Source organism: Lagopus muta, chromosome 2 (assembly GCF_023343835.1).
Source record: "Lagopus muta isolate bLagMut1 chromosome 2, bLagMut1 primary, whole genome shotgun sequence".
In the NCBI taxonomy this organism is placed as follows: Eukaryota; Metazoa; Chordata; class Aves; order Galliformes; family Phasianidae; genus Lagopus; species Lagopus muta.
Genome location: NC_064434.1, coordinates 90040234 through 90060080, shown reverse-complemented (window position 1 = coordinate 90060080; position 19847 = coordinate 90040234). Strand labels below are relative to the sequence as shown.

Below are 19847 nucleotides of genomic sequence, written 5' to 3'. Positions count from 1 at the left end.
TAAAAAAAAATTCAGAAGAAAACAGAAAGTGAATGTACAGGTAGCAAAATAATATTAGGAAAACTTGTGCTGGAATGATTGCTTCTGAAGGCAAAAGAACATCATGCTTCAGAATTCAAAATTATTAAATTTTCAGTTAAAAACAAAAAGCCAACTCAACTATAGCAAGGGGGGGTATTTACAACAACAGATGAAAGGTATTACATATTTAATGTAAGAGGATGTGGGAAAAGGTATGTCATAATTTGTCCAAGGCTCTTTTCTGCTTGAAAATTTGGGTTTCTGCTGAACATGAAATACAATTCAATTATTGCTGAATTTTATGGTGAGCCAGTGCAGTAAGTCTGTTCTCATCATCATACTGAGAGGGCTTACTTTTTCTCCTTGACTGTTGCGGTGTCTGTCACAAATACAATTCCAGATTGACGTGTGTGCTTTGCGGTGATGTTGCTCAAGAACTGTCCTTTTGAGAGGATCATACGTATTTCTTTGTCTTGTGGGTGCTGTTTAAAAATAATCTGAAATGCTTCTCTAAGTTTCTATTTGTGAGCTTGTTTACTTAGGTTATTTTCCAAAAGGCTGTCTTCTTCCAGTGAATTCTGTTCTTGTTTTAGCCATATCTTTTAAACTGGATGACACAAATCAAAGGAAGGAAATTCAGGTAGAAATGTAAGTTTCATGTTTAAACAAAAAAAAAGAAGGAAAGAATCCAATGTATATCTGCTTTAACGGGGGAGAAGAGAACTTTGGGAGAGAAATAGGAGAGAAAACTTTGAAAAAGACCAAACTGTTTGGAACAAATATCGAGTCCGTGAAAATAAATTGTTTGCCCTTTCTCTCCTTAGAAGTAACTCTGGATAGATCTCCTGACTTCAGTAGAATTATGCTAGATTTACAATGCATTGAGTGAGAAGAGCTCAGACTCCTGTTTGGTAAATATTCTTTTTATGGCCTGCAGATAAATAAAATATGCATGTATTTTGCATTGTGCACAGCAAATATTCCCATTGAGATCCGCATTCAGAAGGCTAAATACATGCCAATTTAAAGAGGGCATCCTCGTCAGGAATTATCAACATAAAATTTTTTTTTAATAATTCTGTATGTTCTAGAGATGAAGAAATTTTATGCTTTATTTCCTCTTATGCTTATGATCCTCTTATTTTCCCCCACTGTTCATGTAATTATGTTGCCCAATCGTTTATGTTCACGTACCCTTACACGCTTTCTACATTTTTTCTTCATAGCGTTTGCCATTGCAATTTAGACAAAAATATTTTCCTCAAATGTCTTTTGTATAAAGGCAGCGAGGAGTTTCTTCTTCTGGAAAAGAATAATTCTCCTGACACCGATTGTTGACCTTTTTTTCCTTTTCTTTGTGCTTTGTTTTGTTCATTTAGTCTGGCTAAAATTGCATACATATTCATATATTGTAATAAGAACAAAGCATTACTCTTGGATATTTTCCATAAATTTGTTCTCATAAGCAATTTGATAGACATCTACTGTACCTGTAATGGGGGAAGTTTGCAGTAAATCAGACTGCCTGGTTTAGAGAACTAGAATTTATTAACCTATTTCCAAAAGAGCGAGCATTACCTGTGAGATTAGAACAAAATCGTCACTGTTTTCTATTTTAGAGCAGAAGCATTTTATAATCAGAGTGTGTCATCTAATTGTAGCAGAATTTATTATGTTTTATTAAAGCAAAATCAATTTATCTCATAGCATTAATTGTGCTTAACATTATGGTCAGTCAAAAAGACTGGAAAGCACCAAGCACATTATAATTATGTTTTTAACTGGGATTTTCTGCATTAACTGTGATCCACTCCTTGTGCTAACTACAAAAGAGTAGTCAATATGTGAAGGTAACCATTATGCTTCTGTACTGAGAGTTTCTAGCAGTTGCATCAATTAACTGGTCTCACTAATAAACTTTCTATTAAGTGCTCCTGTGTTACCTCGAGACAAGATGTAGAATCCTCAGCCAGAATAACCTGTCACTTCGGAGTGCTGGGCAGTAGCAGGATATGAGGCTGGTAGGACTATGAGCTGATGTATGCAGTTACACTCTGGGAATGAATTGAGTATTTAATATGTCCAGAAGAATAATTAATGTCCAAAATGAGGAGTTATCTAGGCTTTTTTTTTTTTTTCTTTTTTTTTTTTCTCCCCCCTTTTGGGTCCACAAAGCTCTGCCTGTTTTAACTTCTTGTTATGGTTTTGTTTTGTTTGTCTTAGGATTTTTTGTGAATATATACATGGGAATACTTCTGCCCTTACTGGGAAGAAAACCCACATATCAGAATATTCAAGAAATAGTATATAGTATATATGTCAATAATATGTATCTTTTAATTTGGGACTTTCCACCACTTTGAATACCTTTACATACTGTTTAGATCTGACTATTTCTATTGAATTGAGCCCTGTCTTACAAAATGAAAAAACTTAGAAACAATATTCTTCACTTGGCTCCTTATTCAATTTCAGCATCAAAACTTGGTTGAAAAGAATTATTTTATTTTTGTTTCTTTCTACTCAATTTCATGTTTGAGATCTCATAATTGCACAATTTCTTTATACTGGTCTCCACAGAATAACAGGGGAAAGGTTAAACAAAGACAAAGGTTAAAGAAAGACAAAGTGCCCTTTGAAAATGTTTTGGTTTTTTTTTTTTCCAGTAATGTTACTTAAATATACAAATATCTGTTTAAAAATGGAAAGCATTTAATTGAATTGATGATATCCTTTCAATCAGATGCTCCAGTGATATCTTTAGTATTCTGAGTACTCCGGACAATGCTGGAGCAAATGTTTGTACACTGTCATACTTTGTATAAAATAGCAATACTTATTTCTTCTGAAGAGTTCTGTGGATGAGATTCTTGGCCCCAGTACAAGCCATTTATGAAATCCATTCTGGTGGGGCCACTTGCAGTGGATCACTCAGGAATTCATAATCAGCCGAGTTTTACTGAAACATACACTGGGGCTGTAATGGCACTACATTTTGATTTTTTGCTCTAGTTTAGTCTGTGGCTTGGAACACTTCTCATATATGCAAGAATGTATGAGCAGACTGAGCAGACACAAATATATTTTCAAAACGAGGAGCTATGGTAAAGCACTGTTCTCATTGAAATACAACACTGTTATAACACCCTAATTTTCCCCAACTTTCAGAAACTTTGCAGCCAGTTTTTGAATTCTGAACTAAAAATTGCTTTGTTGTCTGTAGTCTCTGTGTAAAGACCTGAAATCTGATGATCAAGGTCTTATCAATTACATCTCTTAATACTGGGGAATAGTGGGGACATAAAGTTTCAGATGAATTGTAACACGGTCAAGAGGAAGTCTCTTGTGATTCTGCAGCAGGACTTCCTGAAGCTATTACTGTCATGGTGAGAAATCACTGTACACTGTTTGTAAAGGGTTTGTCTAAAGAATTTATTTTCGTATCGATTACTGAATACAATTTTGTGAGTAAATTATCAGGGTTTTTTACATACTCTACTACCCAGCTTTTCTGAGGAAAAAAAAAAAAATAATTTCCTTAATCACATTTATCCTAGTGCTCATTAAACTGTACACTACACACTGGGATGTTTTTACCTGCAATCTCCTGAAACCATCGTGGACACGTGGATCTCATGGATACAGAGAAAATATCTTCCCTCTTTATTTCTGCCTTTTGACATAATGTTTTAAACGGCAAGATAATATAAATAGGAAGGAATTCTGCTGTGTTGACATTTCATATTCTTTTCTTTATTTTACTACTGTATGTCTTGATTTAATGTCAATTTAGCCAATTATTTTATTAAGTTCTAGTTTCATTGTTTGAACACTGATCACAGTAACCCACTGCAAAGCATGTTCTGGAAACAAACAAACAAAAAGCTTCAGTTTTGTTCTTCAGCATTAACACTGAGATTCTGTGCCAGGAATGTTGCTGCACAGGAAGATGCTTCCTGTACCTCGATTACTATTTTTTTCTATCTAAGTACCAGATAAAGATTCCCATTTTAAAGTAAGCAATTGCTCAGAAAGAGAGAAAAGTTGGTCAGGTAGTAGAAAACAGGGAATTCCTTGCTTTCACAAAATGTGGCATTCACTCTTATGAACTAGTAGGGGAACTGCTAAACTTGATCAGTAGCAAGGAGAATTGTAAGAAACAGAAAGATGTGGTATGTGGGCAGGAGCACAAAACTTCTGCAAAGCACAGAAAAGCCATTTCATTTGCCAACAGAAAAAGAAAATGTGTTCAGAATTCTGCTGTACCTTTCAGGGATGCATGAAAGATGAGGTGTAGAACTGAAGAAGTTCTGCAAATCAGTCTCTTATTCTTCAAAAGAATAAATCAGGGAGGAATTGCACAGTACATCACCAAAAGTGTAGCTCATAATTACTCAACACATATAAATGTTAAGGATTGCAAAGATTGCAATGGGTTATGTTGTTGTGGGTATGCTACAAGAAAAAAAAAGTCAAAATTATATAGTAATGAAGAGTCTTAGAAAAGTCTGAAATTCTGTGAGAACACAGGTATTTGTACTAAGACCAATTTAAATTCAACTAGCAATGTAAAGCCACCTTAACTGGAAGATAACTCTCTTACACTGCCAGATGTGCATAAGTTAAAAACTAAATTTTACTCGTAATCTTTTACTGCTCAGTGCAGACAGACTGGCTGCTCCTTGCAGAAGATGAGAAAGGTTTTGTTCCGAAAGGAAAAAGAAAAGGTAATAAAAGACAAATGAGAGAAACCTAAACTCAGGCAATGTTTCTTAAGATAAAGAACTTCAGGATTTGAATAGAATGTACATCTTTTTCAAAGATCTAGTATGACGAGAGAGATCCTTTAGTTTTCTCTCTATCAGCTCCCATCAAATGAAATCACTTCTTCCAGATAGAAAACCGTACTCTAAGCAAGCTATTTTTCAGTCCCAATAGGACTAATGTGATTTTATGTAAATCACAAACTAAAATATTGTGAAAATTAAAATATTGTGAAACCGTACATTATTATATCTGAAAGGGATGTTGAAATCTTGATTCATGGTAGTGGTACTTCACAGTCCGATTATTATAATGCATTTCATTTTGATCTTTCCATCTCTCTTGAGAGTCTCCAGCAAATGGTCCAGAAATTCAGTTAGGCTTCTTTTCTATTAGAGTTGTCACTAGCATAGCTCTTGAATTCTTTATAAGTTTTGCCAGTGTAATCCAGAATGAAGGCCTGCTTTTGACCTTCAAGCACTGGTAAGGCCTTGCTTAAACTTATATTTTTACCTATATGTCTTCTGGCCTTCGTACTCTTTCCTTCAGTCATCAGCCAAGCTGCCTTTTCCAGCCTGCTCTTGTCACTTTGAGGTAATGATTGCAAGTGTATTGATGCAGTAATGGCAACTCTGAAACTCCTCCTCATTAAACTGGTTGCATTTTGAGTTCTGAAACAGGATAGCATCTTGTGTAACTACATTTGAATCAGTAGAAGTAATAACTGCGGTAGCTACTTGGTGATTCATTACCTTTGTTTAAATATCTTGTCCCAGGATGCCATATTTATAATTAAAAAAAAGAGGCATGTAATATTTTAGAGTTTGGTTATGACGTATGGACACATTGACATGAAATTTTATGGTGGAATTAGCAACAGTATTTTCTTAGTTATTCATAAATCTTTTGCAGCTTTTATATTTCTGCCTTACAGAATATTAGTAATCCAGGTAATGTGAAAAGAAGTATTACATGATAGTAGTTTTCATATCAGAAACATTAGGGCTTTCTATATTCCAAGTCTTAGCTCTGAATCGCATTTCCTTCTCTCTTTACAGACACGCTTGTTTTACTGCAACAGAGGCTTTTTTAATCACTTCAGAAAACAAAGTGGAGGATTTGAGGCCTTCATTTAGTGGCTCTTTAATTTCTGTCTCTTTAAAATCAGCATGAATCTAGCATAAGTATATTGATGTTCTGGTAGAATAAAACTTACAAAAGAACAAATCTGGGCAACTGAAACTGAATGGTGGGAGTGAATCTCTTCTGGAAAATAAACATTTTATTTTTTTTAGTTCTTATGTGAAATTTTAAAGATATCCTTTTGTAATATTTGAGAGCTAATAATGGGTATTGCATGGTTAATGCAACAGAGTAGCTGTCCTGTTTTTCTTTTTTTTTTTTTTTTTTCCTTTCTTCACATTCACCTCTTCTTGAACAGAAATAAAAGGTTCAAGGCTTGTCAGCATCAGTTTATAGATAGCTGTTTAAAAATAATGAGATATTGGGTATTGTAAGGCTCAGGGCTGTCTTGCCAGACTCATTTATTTCCATTCACCTTTTGTCAGAATTGCAGACAGAAGACATTCAATTAAAACTTGTCACCTGTTGCATGTGACCTAATTTGTATTTGTGAGTATCACAGATTAGGATACTTGACTTCCTCTGGAACCATTAAAAAATGGAAAGCAACCAAAGTATTCTTAAAACACTTCTTGCCATATTTTCTTCACATGAACATATTTATTTCTGGACGATTTTTCACTGAAAACCACTTGTGCTAAAAAATAACAGAATTTATTTACACTAAATCTCATTTCCATGGGAAAACTAAGGGGATTTTATGTGTGTTTTTTATGTTTTGGTGCAGCAGTAGCAGTGCTCAAAAGTTCAGCATGCAGATGATTAGTTCATGCAAAGTTTCTGTTCTTTTCAAAAGAGGTCGAGAACTGAGCTGTGTAAGGTAACACATTTAACAGTTCTTTTGTCAAACAAACAAACAATCACAAGCTCTTCTGGGATTTAATGTAAGAGATTTTTTTTTCCAATTTCTATGGCAAAATCCAGCCTGCTTCCAAGAAAAAAAACAAAGTTTTGCCAAAATATTACTGAGATTTGGTTGCCTAAGGACATTTTTTTTCATTAAACATGGGCAAAGTCTTTAATGAAAGAATAGCTTGAAACAATATCTTACGAACAGTGCGTTTTTCTTATTTGATTTTTCAACCTGGAAAATTGTTTTGCCTAATAAAAATCAGTTGCAAATTTTTGTTGGAGGAACAGATAAATTATGCAACTTAAAGTCACAGAGTAAGTTAGATATTAAAATAATAAACACTGTCTTGTCTTTCCATTTATAAGCAGCTCTTGAAATAAACCACTTTAATCCCGTAATAACAAATATTTTTAAATTCTGACTGTATGTAAAGTATGAGAATGATTTTTAGACTTCCTCTGCTACACTAAGTAATGTGTTTAATAGTGCAGATAGCTATTGGAAGGCAAGATGCTAGAGCCTTCCCCTGCTAGTTGTTAATTCAACTGTGGATCGGCAAAGCTTTAACATGAGTCATAGCTTTTATCTACTTTGATGAGTTAAGGCTCTGTTTTCAAACTATTGCCTGCCTAATGGACACATATTTTACACATCTTGATGAATTCTTACCTGTGCATGGTATTATCCAAATACCTTGTAAAACTGATTTCAGAAGCTCTCCAGCATCCTTACAATTCAGCACACAAAGCAAGTATGCAGATCTAGAAGAAAAGATAGCTCTTGTTGTGCTTTTTCTTTGTGCTGTGCTACTAACTGTACATTTCCATGAGGCTGTGAAAAGTCTTTTGTGGTTTAAAGTGCACTGCTGATCTTTCAGACTTTAAGGTTAATGTACTGGCGTCATATTTATCTAATCCCAAACTATAGAGATAACTGAATTGTCTAAAGAGGAACTAGATGACCATGCATTCATATTTCTGAATACACCTGTCTGTGCTCATGGCGGAGAAATTTCTTTCTCTGTGAATGTGTGAAATTTTACAGTATTCACCCAAGTTTAGCCTGCAGTTTTAACAGGCACGGTGTGATCAAATGGAACCAGAACACTCCACCAAGATTTTGGCCCAAAGGAAAGCCGCGTCAGAAACTGCCATTAAAATTCCTCCCTCTTGCTCTTTCCAGTTTTGCTGTTAATCTCTTCTTGGTTTTTATTTTAATTTTTTGCCTCTCCTGCTGATGTTCTTCTAATGCTTGGCAAGGAGCAATTTTCTGGAGTCTATTCTTACTAGTAAATATAAAATTTTACATGTAAAATTTAAAGCAATGCAGAAATCTTACAAGCAGCTGCATAAAATGGACCTTACCCAGTTATGTATCCCAGAAAATGAGATGGGAAGATACATACTCCATATAGAGTGCTGTGTTAGAGGAAGAGAGGCAAATTATGAAGGAATTCATGATATAATTGGAGCACTGCTTGGATCTGTGTAGAAAAATAACAGATAGTTAGAAATGATTATCATATTGAGGACGTGAGTCACAAAACGAATGATGTGTTGGGACAAGGGCACTCTTTGTGATTATGTAATGCTGGTCACAGTGGGGTACCTGTCACAAGTGAATGCTTCAGGGCGGTGTGAGAAAAGTAGTACAGAAAAGGAATAACAACATGCAACAGCATTGGTGAGAGAAGAATAGGCAACTTAAAACAGGTGAAAATGGAGAGTTCAGATTTGCCTGTGTTACGTTTGTTTGGCTGGAAATTTCTGGAGGAGGGTGGCTCATTTCTGCAGCTAGTCTTCAATTATTTCTGTGCAAGACTCCGTGGATGTTTTCTCTTTAGAGAGTTTGTGCCCAGTATCATTCTGTTCTATGTTGGTAAGCAGCTGACAACCTTTGTGCCAAGATGAGCTTGATGAGCTCATGAGTTGTGTTTGTTCTAAGACATAAAGTGAATGTACTGCACTTGACTGTTGAAGTCACATTATAAATGGTAGCAGGAGTGTTCTTTCTGTTGGTACCAAAATAAGACTCTGTGTGGTCAGCCTTGTTATTCTCATTTGGGATTTTGTTTTTCTGCTGAAGAATTTCAAAATGAAGCTCAGTGCTGTCTTCAGTGGAACTTTGTTCACTGATACTAATGGAAATGTTAACCCTAAACAACTGTAATGATGGTACCTCAGTGCAGCCCATTCTCAGCTCTCATGTTAGTTTATATAGATGGGATGGGTACCTTTCTTTACACTTTACAGCTGGGGACACTGATAGGGTGAGTGAACTAAGCTGCTGTCTCTGAGCTGTTCCTGACAAGTCACATACAGAGCTAAGTCAGGAGTCTGCTTAACATCCCCCTGTGCTGTAGGTAGATGCCACAATATCCTCTTTAATAATCTAAGTAAAGAGTATGTGTTGAATTAGAGCAATTAACTGTGATGAAGATCGCAGGCTTTCTCAACAGATTGCTTTTTTTTTTTTTTTTTTTTTTTTTTAAATAAAGAAGGCATCAGCTGTTATCATTTTGAAATCAGATAAATGTAACTTCTTGTAATGAATTTTCTTATGCAAGCTATGGGAGTTATAGGAAAAACATGTATGTACAGACTTACAAACCTCTGGATTTCAGTTTGCTATCTTCCAAACTACAGTAAGTTTTTACTAAATATGAAGCTGGTATCCTTCATTAAGGAGTATCTTGCATTGTTTCTCCTATAAAGGCTCTTGGGAAGTAACATACCATTTAGCATGTGTTAGATTATAAGAAGTTGGTGTTGAAAAATTTACTTGAGAGGAAAGCTTAGAAGATCCTTATCAGTTTTAATTAAAGGGTTATAAACCTCTAATTTATTTTCTTTTGCTTTAAAAATGTTTTTGCTTTAAAATTGGAATTGGTTATACTTTATTTGTGTAATTTAAAATTGTGCAGAACCAACTGCTTTTCTTTTTTCAACAAATAGCTATGATTAATAGTATATATGTATGTATAAAAGTGAGTGCATGGTTCTACATACAGTTTTGTGATACTTTTCTGTGTTCCCTTTCACTGACTATGTGAATGGCTTGAATGTGTATCTGCAAATGCAGGGGAGGTAAAAAAAAAAAAAAATTGTTCATCTTGGTAGATTTATATTATTTTAATTTAAGCTTCAGTTCCATTACTTTTTGATTAAACATACTTCTGTCTGGTGCTATCCATCTTTATCACTATGAAATCTGTTCCCAAACAGAAAGAAAGATAGCATCTGAATTATGCAGAAATCATTTTCTATCTACTTTTCTTCAAATGCTGGGCAGACTTTTTTGTAATCCCACCAATATCGTGTCTTGTTCTAATGCTTTGCCTATTTCTGAATATTCTACTGTCAAAGCTTGGTCTTTTGCTGCTTGTTTTTAAAGGTGTGTTTACTATGAATTTGTATCAAATATTTTAGACCAACAACCAGTCAAAAGCTTGATGATGACAAAGGTGAATACTATAAGTAAGATTTTTTTTCCCCATAATTATATATTGATCTGTTTGGGTTGTGTGATTGGTTAGTTTTATTGTTTGCATAATTTTATTCACAAAAGTGTAATTGGTAAAGTACAATAAGAAATATAATTAGTAAGTCAGGAGAGTTAAATGCACAGCCTTCTACAGTGAATTAAACCAAATTTTACCGTGACATGCAGGTGATCACTACCAAACATCCTGGTGAGCCAAAAACATGAGCACTGTTACCATGGCCAGTGCACTGCATTATGGTCACAGGCATTAGTTGGGACCTTAAGCCAAGTTCTGTTTCACCTTCACAGACATTAATGGCTCTTCCAGGGAAATGAAAACACCATGTGTGCAATGCCTTCACTCCAAGTATGAAAGTACAAAATTAAAGGCCATCTTCCTTGGTTCAGTTACTGTGTGCTCTTGCAGGCTGGTGTCATGCCAGGTCAGAGAGTGGAAGATAGGACAGGAAAAGGAGAAACACAAGAGATATAGAAGAAAAAGAGCTAAAGCTAAAAAACGAGATCTAGCTTTGGATTCACGGCTGTTTGATAAAATGGCATTTTTTCTACCAAAACCCAGTCAATTCTCTTTATTTTTTCAGAATGGAACAGTAGTGACAGGTGTTTCCCTGTTGATTGGCAGTGCATAAATTCGATGCTGTCATCTTCTTGTGCACATAAACTGTAATTACTTTGGTGGTAGCTTCCCCACAGCCCAGAAGCCCGTTCTGGAGCTGTTTCCTATGAGGAAGAGAGCAAGGAGATGGGAAATAGTAGCGTAGAGCATAATAATGGCAGTAGAAAAGTATATACTGACGTTTTTCATGGTTGTAGGAAAATCTGTTGTCTCAGAAGTAAAAACGCTTCATTGTTTTGTAGGATCCACCATCCTTATCCCTCTTTCTTGTTTTGTCTATCAGAACACCTATGGTTTATTTTAGGAAATCAAGCTCCTCTCTTTGTGTACCAAATAGGCATCGGAATGCTTTATTGAAGCAATGGGCAATTTGAAAGTAAACTACAGATGTTAATTCATTATTGCTGACATAAATGAACACCTATACAACTTCTTTCAAACTCTCATGCACCATTTTGGGTTTTTAATCCACGTACAGGTCCTTATTTTACTAAGGTACTTACTTTATGTTCTCTGGCCACAATACTTAAAAACAATGTTTTTCACTTCTTTAGACTGTACATAGCACCAGTTTTTTTCTGAAGTTCTAATTTTCTCTATATTTCGTCCTCATAATGTTAGCTTTGTTTATCAATGGTTTTTGTTACAGCTTTGAATTTTTGCATCTGCTGAAGAAGACTTAAGCTTAAACTTTCTCGTAATGGAATCTAAACTCCTTAGCTGTTATTAATACTATGTAAAATTGAACAAATGATTTTCACTAAACAGGAAATTGTTTTATATTTAGTCTTATGTGTAAAAATCATGTGTAAAAACAGCTTTCAAATACTTGCAGTGCTGCTTTTCCTTGCTTCGCTTCTAAAATTACTGTTTGAAATAAACACACATTTTAAATAAATCTTGAAAGGCAGTAGTTAGAAGATTGCTTTGTTAAAATTATCTTTATAATACATTTAATGTCATGTTTGCTTATTTTCCCAACGTAGGTGTCCGCCTAGATAGAGTACGTGGAGGTCGCCAGAAGTACAAGCGCAGAATAGATGCAGAGAATAGCCCATACCTGAACCCTCAGCTAGTTCAGCCAGCAAAAAAGCCATGTGAGTACACCAGATAAATGAAATTTCTCTTTGAATACAAGGGATTGACTCGTAGCCCTCTTTGCTGGGCACCTTCTGACTGGGGCAAGACTGTGGGCAGAAGATATTACCATGAATGCAATAGCCATTTAGCTGTTAACCTACTTTGTTTTAAACATGCTCATCCTTTCTCAAGCAGAGTCGAACACAGAACATTCCTACCAGTGGAAGTGTATAAAAGTATCGTTTATGCAGTGCAAATTTTACATTTATGTGTTATCTTTATTTTCAGTAGTATATAAAATGGTTCATACTGTGATCATTAGTTCATTGAAGCTTCTAGTTTCAGATTTCACAAGAAAGTGATTTTTGTAGTTTTCACTAACTAAATGAGTTTGACTGCTCAACATCCCAATGAAAATACATTAAGAGCCTCATTAATTTATACTCATAGATTAACATATTACCTAGCATTAGATTAAAACAGCAATATGCCACACTATTAACAAGCATAGATTGGTTGTTAGGGCTCTAGTGCCCTTATAAGCATTATGGTGGTTTTTTGTGTGTGTTGTTGTTTTGTTTTCATGGTGTCCTTGATTTTATCTTGCCAGGCTGAAATTAAAAGAGAGAGAGAGAGAGCTGATCATCTCATTGCCAAAATACAAGTTCCATCCTCTTTGCGATTAACTAAAAATAGTTAGGGGTTTTGCTTTGCAGCTTATATAAACTCAAGCAGTGACTGTACTAATTCCATGAAGTAAATTTAATAGCATTATAGCTGTAGTGCAAGATGCTCGTGTATTAGCTTGCAAAGGCATACAGTCTGTATTAATGGCTGTAAACTTCAAATTCAAATCAGAATTCACGCATCCAGTTGCTTGTGTTAGAGAGGTTAATTTGCTCTTAAAAGTAGAGAAATAAACCAGACAAAAATAAGGAGAGAATACTCCTCCTTCTTTTGCATTTCCATCTCCCACTCTGCATCTGACAGAAAAAGACAACACGCACTTCAATTTTAGTCTCTTGAAAATACCTGGCTGTATAGAAAATGGAATTTGTTTCAGAACATGTTCCCCAGTAGGGGACAGTGCTGTGTGCAATACGTTTGAGCATATGGGGTTCTCGAGAGCAAATAAACAGTCTTTGAACTGTAAGTGAAAGGGCATTTTAGCTGTGTCAAAGAAAAAACAGCCAGTTTTATATAAAATTAAGGCTTAAGTGAACATATGGCATAGTTTCCTTTTGCCTTTCCAAAAAACATTATGCTGATTATATTCCTTCAATTGTCCAATCTGGCATCTTCTACTCAGCCTACATAAGCTGTCCCACCGTTCTGTAAATACAATCTAGGGCTGCACTAAGCAGATTTTGCACATTATAATAAAAACTTTCTGATAATACAATAAAATTTAATAAACTCTAATGCTTAATTTCATTAGAGGTTTAGTTTTCCTGGGTGCACAGATTGTCAGTTTTTCATTTACTTGATATTGTCATTGAGTAGAAATGCTGATAGCCTAGCATACCAAAAAGCCAAAACCAAGCAGGGGAAAAAAAAAAAACCAAAAAAAAAAACCCAAGCCCTTTGATACAAAGGAGGTTAAAACTCTTGTACTGAAACACAAGAATCTCTGTAAACCCGAGATTACTGCAAAGTAGTGCATTGCATTACCTCTAAGACGATAACTACACCAATTTCTGTAAGCTCCATTTGTCTGAGATAAACTAACCTCCTTATAAATCATTAATCATTATCTGAATGCCTCCCTTCATTTTCCTCATCTTGTCTAATTACAAACATTTTTGTAACAAACATTTATAAAACTTAATTTTCAGATCCTGTCAGATAAGTGTCAAGACTTGAAACAGTTGAATCGGTTTTGTGTGGAAGTAGCCTGGGAGATTTTCTGGACCCTGACTGATAGTTCGTGCATAACAAAGGCACAGGAATGAAAATTGGGTTCTATTGATTCTAATTAGGGAAACATTAAATAAGATTTACCTAGAAACAGTGCTCATGGCTATTCAATTTCCCGAGTGATGGGGATTTCTGAGTTCATTCAGAATTTCCCTATGTCATATAGTACCACATGTTTCAGTACACGTAGTTCTTTTCCCTATAGCAAAAGATCAGGTGTTTGGAAGATTTTGTGTCCTGTATTGTTTTCCAGCTTCACCATGAAATTTCATGGCCTGTCTGTAGATCGTGTTGATTGTGAAAGTAAAAGGTTTTGAGATGTTTGAGTCATAAGCCAAAATGTACAATATTACTGACTCATTTACAAAAAGCCATTGATGGGGAGCCTCATTTTAAAAAAGAAAAAAAAAAAAAGTTATTGAGCTACTGCTTCTGTTTACAGGGAAAATACAGAACTTAGGAACAGGAGTCTTACTTCATTTGTTTATCATTAGTTAAAAAAGCAGCAAAGTTGAGGTTCTCAAATTGATGTTTTGATATTTAAAAGTCATTTTATCTTACTTTGCAAAAATATAAAACTGGAATTTTGAGAGAAGCACTTTTTTCTCACTTAAGAACATGATGAACTGCATAAAACTAAAAAGGCTAAGGAAAGACTGCTTATAAAAATAAAAAAAGATGTGCAAAGGCTTTTTGCCAATATAAGTTAAAAATTACCATCTGTCATCTCTAAATAAGAGTACAATTTCTCATTAATCAGTTTGATAATCAGTAGAATATTGAGATCAAGAATTACTCAGTTGGCATAGTTCCTATAGTTTCTATAAAATATGAATATATCCTCTTGTAATAAAACATGCTTGATGTGATGGTTTCCAGTTGGCTCTTCTATGTAGTACTCATTTTATGAAGGGCTAGCATATATCACAACTTCTGACACACAAATCTGGAATAAGGCAAAAATTGTAGAGACAGTAGATCAGAATCAAGGAGCCTATGTCACAAACTAGCCATAAAGTATCAGAAATCAGAATCAAGTGAGTGTTTTATGGAAATCTGTCATGGACTGATAGGGAACCCCTCTGACACTCCTGGGCAAGTTACTTCACTGCCAGTTTGCACTGCATTTCTCCATAGGAGGACAGTGTGGTCCAGCTTGTGACTTAAATGCAGAAAAGGAAAGTAATACTAATTCTAAGAGCTTTCTCTGCAGTGCTTTGCATCTTCTTCCAATGGAATCTCATTTATATCAAGCTCTATTATTTTTTATCATAAGAAGGGAACCAATTAGTTTAAATTCACTAAAGGGTCTGTTTGGGCTTGAATTTCTGGTGGTGCAATTGAGAAGATACCATAAAAAGGTAAAAAAGATGTAAATATATTTGGAATTAAAATAATCTGTGCTGCATTAGGAGCCTTGATGAATTAGTTAATTTTCCCATTTTTCAGTTCTATTCTCTCAGAGTGACAATTCAGGCTCCTGCATGATGACAAGATATTTCCATTGTAGCTGTATGTGGCTATAATGCTCATATTTTGTTTCTCTTAGTATAGAATGGCAACCCTATGCTGTAAATCTCCCAGGCTTTTCCACTCTTTGCTTTCAGTTTTACTTATAACTTAATTGCTTATTTAAAAAAAAAAAAAAAAAATTATTCACATGGGTGAAATTTTAAACACATGAATTATATAGAGATAAAAGATAATACATGTGTGCATATGACAAAGTATCATTCTTTGCACAAAAACAGTTTTCAAAGGTAGGATCTACATCTGTTCTTGTTTCTTCCTAGTTTTGCACTCTTCAATCTCATTGCTTTTATTAGATTTTCCCAAGTGGAAGTGAGAAATTATTCTATTTTTAAATATTTATACATTTTTATTAAAGAAGCTGATTTTATACATGATTCTAAATACGTGTGCATCACTGAAAAGCAAGTATTTGACTATACTCACTTTTCTCACAGGATTAGGCCCTAATGAGTACAGGTTCGTTACCAGTATTTTAGCAGGCACAATACCCATAATATACAATTTATGGGATAATAAGCACCGAGAAAGTCTAGGATTGCTTCTATTACAATGGTTCAATGAGAACACCTGAATCAGAGAATGACAATTGGGATCACTGACAGAAGTTGCAAATTTCATGGACTAAATAATTACTTTATTACTTTATTATAGATTACCATTCCAAATGCTGTTGGTATGGATATTTTGGTTTTGAAGGTAATCAGACAAAGGAAAAACTTTTCTATTTGCATAGTCAAAAATGCATTCTAAAGCATGAAGGAGGTGATCACATATTTGTGTTCCATTAAATTTTCATTTTTACATACACGTCTAGTTCAATAAACATTGTAAATGGATCAGATTTGTCTGTGCTGTAACTGCTTGTTGAAGCCAGTGAAACTGCAATAATGTTTAATTGGGTCCCATATCTTAAGACAAATTCTTATGTGCATTGAAACATGAGCCATCTGTTTGAAAAGTAGAATGATGCTACTCGTGATCTTGTACTGTTCTGGGCCATTTTTACAGATAACAAGATTGTCTCCCATTTGCTGGTGGCTGAACCAGAGAAGATCTATGCGATGCCTGACCCCACTGTTCCAGACAGTGACATCAAAGCACTTACCACTCTTTGTGACCTGGCAGACAGAGAACTGGTGGTGATCATTGGATGGGCTAAGCATATTCCAGGTACATACAGTATTTATTGCAAATAAATTACATACATAAATCATGACATCCATTGTTATGCTCTGGTTTAAAAAAAAAAAAAAAAAAAAGTGATTTGTTCTCCCAGTACAATGCATGAAATCTTCTTAGGGCTCCAGATGATTCACATAGGACATAGGTTAGATGATATTAAATGTTATTTTTATTGACATAAACTTGCTACTGGAGCCTGATATGAAGAGTAGTGTAGGCGCTCTGAAGTCATCATCTAATTCAGCAGGAGTCAAATGTAAATCTAGCTCATCTGTTTTACAAAGACTGTGCTACCTGACACTGACCAGGGGAACTGCAAAAAGTCAGTTTTGTTTTGGCATAGCACAGAGGAATTGCTCTTCTTTAAATTAGCTAGTGTGAGAACTGGTTTATGTTAATAGTTCAGTAGAAGTAACTGAATTGTACCAAAAGGTATCTTCCAATAGCTTGGTCGTTCCTTTGTCTGCATGAAATGGACTGGGTTGTCTACATGCTCATGTTTGTAAAGCTACCTGGCCAGAAAAGCAGAGTCATCAACAGTAGTCTCTTACAAGATCAGTGATTTCTTCAGATAATATTTGGGTCATGTTTTCCATCAATGCAGAGGTATTTGTGTCTCTTTTGAGGGTAAATAAATAAGTTTGTAGGGAGTATCCACGATTCTCAGTCTGTTGCCTTCCACAAACGGCAAAGTAGCACAGAAAATATTGTCTTTTTTTCTTGTTCCTGAAGTTATTTTTCCAGTCAGGCAGATAAGTGGGCATGTTTGTGTTTTCATCAGCTTATTGGTTTTCTAATTTCAGTAATGAAGCCTATGGAGAATAAGAACTGATTTTCTTTAATTCCTTTGAGTAATACAACTTCCTCATTTTCAACATGCTTTTGGGATACCTAAGATTAATTAAAGAGTAAATACTGCAGCCAGTCATCTTTTTATTATAGCTAAATATATGTTATTGTTAACATCAAAAGAAATCACAGAGAAATAGACATCTGTTATTAGTAGAAACAAAAGTGAGAGCATTGAGTCGTCTTCATTCATACAAGTAGAACACATGGTTTCTATACTCCAGTTTTTTACCTTTTTCCTAGAATTCTCTGATATTTATCATTGAACAAACATTAACTTCAGGTAAGGATTGGCTCTTGGGTTTTGGGTTTTTGTGTTTTTCCTTTATGATAACCAGTCAAGACCTCAGGCGTTCTGGTAGGTGCTTCTGAGTAATCTCTGATAAATAAGAGATACTAACAAGTAATAACAATAAAATAATGTGTATGTTTACGGAAACTTATTTTACTATAGATGAAAGACAACAGCCTATAGATTGTAAAATAGTCTGTAGACCACACTGTTGAAATTTAGTCATTCTCTGCTGTAAATGGTCTATAAACAAGCTTTTGTATCATAAGCAGTGTTTTTCTGGTACAGTTAACTTATTTCTGTCTCCTTAAACTAGTTTGTCTTTATGCTTTGAATGCTACAGTAATTTCTTTAATCAAATTGATGGAAGTCCCTTTCCCAGCCCACAGTGAAACCAATTTATTGGTCATGATACGCCAGCTATGTTGCTAACAGTCGTAACGAACTGTCAGGCAATATCGCAGTGAAGCTAATTTGAAGTCATTAGGTGTGCAGCGTTCAGGCAACAATTTGTTACAGTGGTTAGGAACACAGCTGACATTTCTGAATGGCTTTGTTCAGAGCAGTTCTAGATGAGCCCAAGCAAATTGTAAACTAATTTAAACATCACTCTATATTATACTAGCTACTTTGTCTTACACTGCTTCTTAATAAAGCACCCCAAATTAAGTCAAAATGAGTTAAACAGGTGAGTTTGAGCTTCATCTTTGGAAGATACCCACATCACCTTAGCCAAAATAGAACAGTTCTCAAAGAAGTTGGTTACAGTGTGTAGTAGTTGCAAGGAAACTTTTGTCAGCTTGATTTGTGAACATGTTACGTAGCTTTAGTTTGGCTGGAGGGGTAGGAAGAGCAGAGAGATAAGTCTGATTAGCCTTTAAAATGATGTCTTTGGTTAGCATGAAGAAGGTACTGGATGCTCTAAAGTGGCATTGCGAATTTAAAGTCTGAACTGGTTGAAGGATATTTCTGACGTGAGACAGGTCTTTATTACAGGGTAAACTCAGCACACCTGCCGTGGAAAACCATACTGAGTTTACTGACTTGACATTATCTAGATGTGGACAAAAAAACTTAACACATTAAGCAAGAAGAAAAAGCAGTCTGTTTATAAGCCTTCTGGTAACAGGATAGTGATAAAATCTCTGCTTGTTGTCTGGCATTCGATCACAAAAATCAAAATGCAAAAGGCCTTGACATGGTAAAGGGCAAATGTGATGAGCTGTTATAGCCTGGTTTTGACTGATGGTGTGCTGCTAAACTTGCATTGTGTATGCTCAGTTGATGTCTGGTATAAAGCAACTTGTAGAAAAGCCCAGACTGATGCTAGCTGCCCATTGTCTGAAATAGCAAATGTTAACCTGGACAGTAACAAAACAGAACTGGAAAGAGGATAAGTTAGAAAAAGGATACAGAATGCATGAAAGTTCTTGGCAGATTCACATAGCAAGTAAATCTTCAGTGTAAATCTTTTGGAAGGAATTAATTACACCTGTGGTGAATTTGTGCCTAGCACAGCAAATCAGCAATCAGCAAATCTTTCTTTGCTGTAGTGATTTCTTAAGGTTTAGTGTAATTAAAGGCCCTTATATATCAGGTGCATAATAACAACTAAAGATCTTGGCTGTAAAACATTGTAATTCAAAGTAAAATCTGTGTTTGTGGAAGGAAACAGAATGATGTTTTTGCTGTTCTAACAAAAAGTCTTTTAATGAGATTATCTATAAAAAGATAATACAGTATGCATTCTCCCCTAGCCAGCCATTTCCCATTGCGATCACAGACTAAAAATTGTTTTAGAATTATGCAAAGTTTGAATGCTTTCATAAAATCATTAGTATTTTTGTGCTATTGGAAACATTTTCAATAGTTGCTTTTATTGAGTAAAAAGTCTATGCCAACAACAAAAGGAAATATTGAAAGAAAAATATATATGGAAAGCCTTTATCAGTAAATAGAATTAGTTGCCTTGCATTTATAAATCAAATAAATGGAAAGTGTGTTGTTATGAAACATGACCATGTCTTATCTGAAGAAGAAAAAGATCACAATGGCATTAGGAAATGCTTGACTTTAGTTACAGGAGCGTAAGG

General features: G+C 34.9%; 1 protein-coding gene across 14 annotated transcripts in view; it reads left to right on the top strand.

Annotated features, from left to right (window-relative positions):
- Positions 1-19847, top strand: part of ESRRG (estrogen related receptor gamma) — a 382131-nt gene that overhangs the window by 321690 nt on the left and 40594 nt on the right. For 13 of the 14 annotated variants that reach the window (XM_048937114.1, XM_048937124.1, XM_048937120.1 and 10 more), the window contains 2 exons: positions 11888-11998; positions 16440-16601. In XM_048937114.1, the coding sequence (XP_048793071.1) occupies positions 11888-11998; positions 16440-16601 (273 nt within the window). Of the gene's footprint in view, positions 1-9344; positions 9426-11887; positions 11999-16439; positions 16602-19847 lie in introns of those variants that run through there. The other variant, XM_048937125.1, reaches the window with a different exon arrangement.